General features: G+C 45.8%; 1 gene segment (V, D, J or C); it reads left to right on the top strand.

The window, feature by feature from the left end:
* Positions 1 to 595: 595 nt before the first annotated feature.
* On the top strand, positions 596 to 1,888 carry LOC119960043. The segment is given in 3 exon segments: positions 596 to 664; positions 793 to 1,095; positions 1,822 to 1,888. Coding segments are annotated over 3 exon segments (405 nt in total).
* Positions 1,889 to 9,002: the final 7,114 nt, after the last annotated feature.

The following is a 9,002-nucleotide window of genomic DNA, read 5'->3' as shown; positions in this document are numbered from 1 at the left end:
TAAAGAGAGACATTATGAAATGTTAGAGCTTCTTCTTGTCGACAGACCCACATTGTACAGTGATGGCCATCCGCACTGCAAATGGAATCACTTCATTCATTCCCTCATTTAGTTACATTTCGTCTGATAAATTATACTTTATTGTTGTAATGGGATAGAGACCGAGAATGTTGCAAATCAGACAGACGATTTATTCCCTGATAATGTAATTTAATCTGTTTATGTGCATCCCTTTATATTGGAGTGTAGAAATAAAGAGACTTAATATATAATTGAATTAGATTTTACTTAGAGATTTTCAAATATAATTTTCGATTGAGATGAGGATAGACATTACAATGAATTCATTCAGCCAAACAAATATACCGATATCGATCTAATATCGTTTTTAAAATAATAACCTATTTAAATCTCTGGGTCCATTCTGTTGGGGGTGTGGAAGGTGGGACGTGGATCCAGTCGCCGCCTCCACCAGGGAATCAACAGGCGGCGCCTGGAAAGCCGCCCCCTTCTGCCGGGTATTTAAATGCCGCTCACTGGGACCCGAATCCAACAGTCCGGGAGCTGGTTTGTTCACTGAGTTCCTGACACAACCATTTCCCCCAAATGACCAGAAGGATGAGGTGGGCCATTTCTCTCAGTTTGTTGCTGACTTTCTTATCCCGTGAGTAGTTTTTATTGTCCAAGTCTCTCACTGTTACTGTCTCAGTGTTGGTCTCTCTCTGGAATGTTCCAGAGTCACCAATCATTTCACCAGCATTAATCCTCGGGCTTTTTGATATGTTTTTACAGGTGTCCAGTCGCAGGTTGTGTTGACTCAGCCAGAGGCAGAGACCGGGCGTCCCGGAGGCTCCCTGACACTGATCTGTAAAACCAGCGGGTTCAGCCTTGGCAGCTACTGGATGAGCTGGGTCCGCCAGGTACCCAGACAGGGGCTGGAGTGGCTCGTTAGCTACCGTACTTCATCCTACAACGGCTACGCCCCAGCCATTAAAGATCGATTTACTGCGTCCAAAGACACTTCGAACAACATCTTTTCTTTGGCCATGAGGAGTCTGAAGACTGAAGACACCGCCATCTATTACTGTGCAAGAGGTACAGCAGTGGATCACAGTGCTGTGCACAGCGACATCCTCATACAAAAACGCCAGAGAAAGAGCTTGTTCAAATTGGTGATCAGCGTCACAGAAGGATTGTCAAAGTAAATGTGGCTCGGATAAAACAAAGGTTGGAAGTAATATTAGTTGTAAAAGGGTAAAATATCTTCCACTTTACCTCTGTAAACCGACATACTAAATCTGCACAGAGAGTTTAAAAGTGTTGCGACCCTCTTTATAAATGGAATGACCAGGACAAGCTGAAATAACTCACCCATTCGCTCTTGGAAGAGACAGAGTTAGTTTTTTGATGGAATAGTGAAATTAAATCTCTGTATTTTACATTCAACAGTCTGCCGCAGTATTTGACACGCTGTGTCTCACTGTGATAGCTGGGTAGCACAGCAGTTACTGTCAATACAAAAACCCTTCAGCACTAATTAACTGATCCAACTTTATTCACAGTGAAGTATTAATTATGTCCATCACTGCCCAAATAACGAGAAATAATATGGAAACTCTGTGATAATTATCCACTCATTAGTTAGTCATTTCAATTACATGTTCATATGTTACTCTGAAATATAAAACAATAGGGTCATTTCTGAACAGCAAGCGATATCCACAAATACATTTCTAATTTCATGAATATCATTACAAGTTTGCTTTGCCGCTGGTTTGTGAATATTTAAAATAATGGCGGATTTATGTCTATTTTGTGCAGGTGCGGTTATTGTATGGAGCAGCCCAGGGAATGTGACACTGTGACGCCATGGGCTACTGGGGACAAGGCACCATGGTGACGGCGAATGCAGGTAAGAACTGTTCCATTATTTATGAACTGCTTTACTTTTGTCTTTGTTTTACTTATTTTTTTCTATTTTAAGTATGCATTCGTTCACTGAATTGTGGGTTTGCTGTATTGAGATTTTGTTGCAATGTTTCATGTGATTCTGCTGAAATAGGAATTACTCTGCCTCTTGATAAAATATGCTGCTGAGGGATTCAGTCCCTGGTTGTTATGATTTGATGTGTATTTGCTGAGGACTGTGTGGCTGGATACTTTAAATACCTGACGCCTGTTAAACAGTTTGGTATTTTGTAATGTTTAATCTCGGCGACATCTGAGCAGGTTTTACCATCTGCTACACAAGTGTTAGAAATCTAACCCAATATTAACAAAAGTGCTGATGTATCTGTGTCAATTTATTGAACACTTCCCGCTTATTGACAATGCTGATGATATTCTTCCATATTTCTGTGTGTTTTAATTGTTCATTCACTTGCTGAAAGGCGGATTTGGTGGGTTCTAGATTGAGATTTTCTTGAAACGCTGTTTGATTCTGTTGAAAGTGTTTGTAGATTTTAGATGGTTCTCCGTGAGACAAATTTCAGCCCCTCGCTGATGAAATTTGGTGTATTTCTGCTGAAGATATTGAGTCTGGGTGATTTTGAATGTGTGAAGTTTGTGAAACGGTTCTGGCATTTCTATGTTCTTTAAACTCGTTGATATTGAGCGGTTCCATGTTTTGTAATTGAATGAAAACAACACACGTGTTTGAAACGGCTGCATGATTGTAGGCAGAAAACAGTCAGGGTTTTAGAGTGTTTTTAAAAGTGATGATTGCAGATTAAACCACAGTTTAAAATGCTCTTTCCGAACATAATTTGTTACTGCAATCACAGCCTGGTTTTTCTGCAATGTTCCATCTTGGTGGGATTGATGGATGCAGCTTTATCTCTCCTGGCAATTGTTTAAATGCGTTTGAAATATGGTCCAACATGAATAACATGTGGTAAAGTTTCAAAAATATTTTGGACATACTCCACATCCTCACAATGATATTGCTGTTATTCTGTATTTCTATTTAGATTGATAATTCGTACATTTGTTGACGAACTGGTTTGCTGGATTCGATATTCAGATGTTTTTGAAATGTTACGTTTGATTCTGTTGAATGTAGAATTTAGCTGTTTCTCAATGAAACGGGTTGAGTCCTTACGATGAGTTTTGGTGTTTTCCTGCTGAGGAGATAGTTTGTCTGAGTGACTTTGAATAAGTACGATTTGTGAAGCGGTTTCCTGTTTCTCCCTTGTTTCTGCATTGTTCAAACTGGGTGATATTGAGCAGTTACACGTTTTCTGGTTACATGTAAAAAGGTTTGCGCGTTTGAATCTCCTTGAAACACAATTGTAGGGAGTAAACGCAGCAGGTTTCAAAAATAAGGAAAGGAATTAAAGAATTGGTAGACTTTTAAAATTTTATCTAATGCTTACTGATTAAACTAAACCACGGCGTCATTAAGAACGCAATTTGTTACTGCAGTCTGAAACTATTTAATTAAAACATTTTCAAATTAGTGAGTAAACTTAATATAACTTAAACAATTATAATGCAGTGTTATAACCATATTATCCAAATATGTTTTCATGTACATACACTCTCTCATGCATATGCTCTCTCTCACACACTTTCTCTAACACGCATGGTCTCTCGCATGCACGCTCTCTCACGCTCTCACACACACGCTCTCCCACACAGACACACACACACGGCCTCTCGCACACACATGCGCTCTTGTAATCCTGCTCTGTCACACCTGTAACGTCTCTTGCACACATGCTCTCTCACACACATGCTCTCACACACATGCTCTCTCACACACAAGCTCTCTCACACACTTGCTCTCTCACATACATGCTCTCTCATACACTCACTCTCTCACACTCATGCTCTCACCAACACACGCTCTCTCACACACAAACTCTCTCACACACGAACTCTCATTCTTGATTGCACACATGCTCTAACACATGCTCTCGTACTCATGTTTTCTCGCACACATGCTCTATCATACTCATGCTCTCTCGCACACATGCTCTCTCACACACATGTTCTTTTGCACACATGCTCTCCCATGCACACGTTCTCTCACACTTGCACTCTCACACATATGCTCCCTTGCACACATGCTCTCACACATATGTTGTGTCGCACACACTCTCACACACATGTTCTCTCGCACACATGCTCTCTCACATACATGCTGTCTTACTCACATGCTTTGGTGCATACATGCTCTCTCACACACATGGTCTCTTGTGAAGGCACTCTTTCACACACATGCTCTCTCACACACAATTTTGCTCATACTCTCTATCTCTCTCCTGTGCACACTATTTTGCTCCCTCACACACACATCCTTTCTCTCGCACAGATACACACAATCGCGCTCTCACACACAGATATTCTCTCCCAGACAGATACTCTCTCTCACACACACACTCACACGTATACTCTTTCTCCCACTCTCTTGACCCATGTCTCGCAGAAACACACACACACATTAACACGCATGCATGCAGTCACATACATAGACACAGACCCACGCTCTCAGACACATGCCCACACTCTCCCTCACATACACTCAAAAACGCACGCACTTTCAGATACACAGGTGAGAGCGACTGAATTTGACATCAATAATAACAATATTAATCTTTATTGTCACAAGTAGGCTTACATTAGCACTGCAATGAAGTTACTGTGAAAATCCTCCAGTCGCCACACTCTGGTTCGGCTACACAGAGGGAGAATTCAGAATATCCAAACCCCCTAACAGGTCGTTTCTCGGGACTTGTGAGAGGAAACCGGAACGCCCGGAAAAAACACAAGCAGACTCCGGGGAGAACGTGCAGACTGCACACAGGCAATGAGCCAAGCTGGGAATCGAACCCGGGTCCCTGGTGCTGTGAAGCAACAGGGTTAACCACTGTGCTGTCGTGCCGCCAAATCAAGGCAGCATTTCAACGTGTGACCTCAAGCAGTCCAACCAAAGAATGGAACCATGGGAACTAGGGGAACAATCTCCAAGGTAGATGGATTCCATTGCTGGAGATCAATTATCTCAGTTCCAGGACATCACTGCAAGACTTCTTCAGGGCAATATCCTAGGTCCAACCATCTTCAGCTTATTCATCAATGACCTTCTTTCCACCATGAGGTCTGAACTGGGGTTGTTGCACCATGCTCAGCACAATTTGCAACTGTGCAGTCACTAAATAAATCTATGTGTAAATAAAGCAACATGGCGGCCATATCAGGTTCTGGCTAACAGGTGGTAAGTAAAAGTCAAGTCACCCAATTGAGGGCAATGCCCACCTCCAGTAAGAACGTATCTAACCACCGCCCCTCAATGGCATTACCATCATTGAATCCCCACTAACAACCTCCTGGGGATTAACATGGACCAGAAAGTGATCTGGATCCGCACTCCCTCTGTTCCCTCAGTCATCCACACTCACTCTCCTACCCTCAGTCAGTTACTCACTCACCTGCACTCACTCTCCTACCCTCACTCAGTTACTCACTCCCCCGCACTCACCCTCCTACACTCACTCAGTACCTCAGTCATCCACACTCACTCTCCTACCCTCAGTCAGTTACTCACTCACCTGCACTCACTCTCCTACCCTCACTCAGTTACTCACTCCCCCGCACTCACTCTCCTACCCTCAGTCAGTTACTCACTCCCCCGCACTCACTCTCCTACCCTCACTCAGTTACTCACTCATCCACAATCACACTCCTATCTTTACTCAGTTGCTCACTCACCCACACTCACACTCCTACCCTCACTCAGTTACTCACTCATCCACAATCACACTCCTATCTTTACTCAGTTGCTCACTCACCCACACTCACACTCCTACCCTCACTCAGTTACTCACTCACCCACACTCACACTCCTACCCTCACTCAGTTACTCACTCATCCACACTCACACTCCTACCCTCACTCAGATACTTACTCATCCAAACTCACTTTCCTACCCTCACTCAGTTACTAAATCACCCACACTCACAAACCTCCCCTCACTCACTTACTCACTCATCCACACTCACTCTCCTACCCTCATTCACCCACGTGCACTCACTCTCCTATCCTCACTGATTTACTCACCCACACTCAATATCCTACCCTCACTCTGTTATTCCATCACCCGCTCTCACTCTCCCACTCTCACTCAGTTACTCACCCACACTCACTCTCCTACTCTCACACAGTTATTCCATCACCCGCACTCACGCTCTCACTTTCACTCAGTTACTCACTCACCCACACTCACTCTCCTAGCCTCACTCAGTTACTCACTCACCCACACTCAGTCTCCTAGCCTTACTCAGTTACTCACCCACCCGCACTCACTCTCGACCCTCACTCATTTATTGAATCACCCAAATTCTCTCTCCAGTCCTCACTCGTTCACTCACCCACACTCACTCTCCCACCCTCACTCCTTCACTCACGCGCACTCAGTCTCCTAACCTTACTCAGTTACTCACTCATCCGCCCTCACCCTCCTACTGTCACTCATTTACTCGCTCACTCGCACTCACTCTCCTACCCTCACTCAGTTAATCACTCACCTGCACTCACTTGCCTACCCTCACTCAGTTACTCACTCGCATACACTCACACTCGTACCCTCACTCAGTTACTCACTCACCCACGCTCACTCTCCGAACCTTACACAGTTACTCACTCACACGCGCTCACTCTCCTTCACTCACTCAGCTACTCACCCACACTCACTGTCCTACCCTCACTCAGTTACTCACTCACCCACACCCACTCTCCTACCCTCTCTCAGTTACTCACTCACTGCACCCGCTCTCCGACCCTCACTCAGCTACCCACTCACCCGCACTCAATCTCCGACCCTGACTCAGTTACTCACTCACACACACTCAATCTCCTACCCTCATTCACTTACTCACTCACCCGCACCCACTCTCGTACACTCACTCAGTTATTCCCACACCCGCACTCACTTTCCTACCCTCACTCAGTTACTCACTCACTCTCCTACACTCACTCAGTTAATCACTCACCCGCTCGTACTCTACTACCTTCACTCAGTTACTCACTGGCACACACTCACTCTCCTACCCTCACTCAGTTATTCATTCACCCACACTCACTCTACTACTCTCACTCAATTACTCATTCACCCGCACTCACTCTCCAACCCTCACTCAGTTACTCACTCACCCGCACTCACTCTCCTACCCTCACCCAGTTACTCAATCACCCGCACTCACTCTCCTACCCTCACTCAGTTACTCAATCACCCACTCACTCTCCAACCCTCACTCACTTACTCACTTACCCGCACTCAGTCTCCTACCCTCACTCACTTACTCACTCACCTGCACTCACCCTCCTACCCTCACTCAGTTACTCACTCACCCACACTCACTCTCCTACCCTCACTCAGTTACTCACCCACACTCACTCTCCTACCCTCACTCAGTTACTCACTTACCCACAATCCCTCTCCTATCCTCACTCAGTCAATCACTCACCTGCAATCACTCTCCTACCCTCACTCAGTTACTCACTCACCCGCACTCTCTCTACTACCCTCTCTCAGTCAATCACTCACCCACACTCACTCTCCTACCCTCACTCAGTTACTCTCTTACCCGCACTTACTTTACTACCCTCACTCAGTCAATCACTCACCTGCACTCACTCTTCTACCCTCACTCAGTTACTCACTCACCCACACTCACCCTCCTATCCTCACTCAGGAACTCACTCATCCACACATACACTCCTCCACTCACTCAGTTACTCATCCACAATCACTCGTCTACCCTCACTCAATTACTCACTCACGCACACTCACACTCGTACCCTCACTCAGTTACTCACTCACCCGTACTCAGTCTCCTACGCTCACTCAGTTACTCACTCACCCACACTCACTCCCCTACCCTCACTCAGGTACTCACTCACCTGCACTCACTCTCCTGCCCTCACTTTCTCACACGCACTCACTCTCCTTCCCTCACTCAGTGACTCACTCACCTACACCCACTTTACTGCACTCACTTAGTTACTCACTCACTCGCACTCACCCTCCTACCCTCACTCTGTTACTCACTCGCACAAACTCATTCTCCTACCTTCACTCACTTACTCACTCATCCACACTCACACTCCTCCCTTCACTCAGTTGTTCACTCACCAGCACTCACTCTCCTACCCTCACTCAATTACCCACTCACCCGCATTCCCTCTGTTACACTCACTCAGTTAATCACTCACCCGCACTCACTCTCCTACCATCACTCAGTTAATCACTCACCTGCACTCACTTGCCTACCCTCACTCAGTTACTCACTCACCCACACTCACTCTCCTACCCTCACTCAGTTACTCACTCACCTGCACTCACTCTCCTACCCTCACTCAGTTACTCACTCACCCACACCCACTCACCTACCCTCACTTAGTTACTCACTCACTCGCACTCAATCTGCTACCCTCACTCAGTTACTCACTCACTGCACCCGCTCTCCGACCCTCACTCAGCTACCCACTTACCCGCAATCAATCTCCGACCCTGACTCAGTTACTCACTCACCCACACTCAATCTCCTACCCTCATTCACTTACTCACTCACCCGCTCCCACTCTCCTACACTCACTCAGTTATTCCCACACCCGCACTCTCTCTCCTACCCTCACTCAGTTACTCACTCACTCTCCTACACTCACTCAGCTAATCACTCACCCGCTCGTACTCTGCTACCTTAACTCAGTTACTCACTGGCACACACTCACTCTCCTACCCTCACTCAGTTATTCATTCACCCACACTCACTCTACTACTCTCACTCAATTACTCATTCCCCCGCACTCACTCTCCAACCCTCACTCAGTTACTCACTCACCCGCACTCACTCTCCTACCCTCACCCAGTTACTCAATCACCCACACTCACTCTCCTACCCTCACTCAGTTACTCAATCACCCACACTCACTCTCCTACCCTCACTCACTTACTCACTTACCCGCACTCAGTCTCCTACCCTCACTCACTTACTCACTCA

Source organism: Scyliorhinus canicula, unplaced genomic scaffold (genome assembly GCF_902713615.1).
Source record: "Scyliorhinus canicula unplaced genomic scaffold, sScyCan1.1, whole genome shotgun sequence".
NCBI lineage: Eukaryota > Metazoa > Chordata > Chondrichthyes > Carcharhiniformes > Scyliorhinidae > Scyliorhinus > Scyliorhinus canicula.
This window is presented reverse-complemented; position numbering and strand designations above follow the sequence as displayed.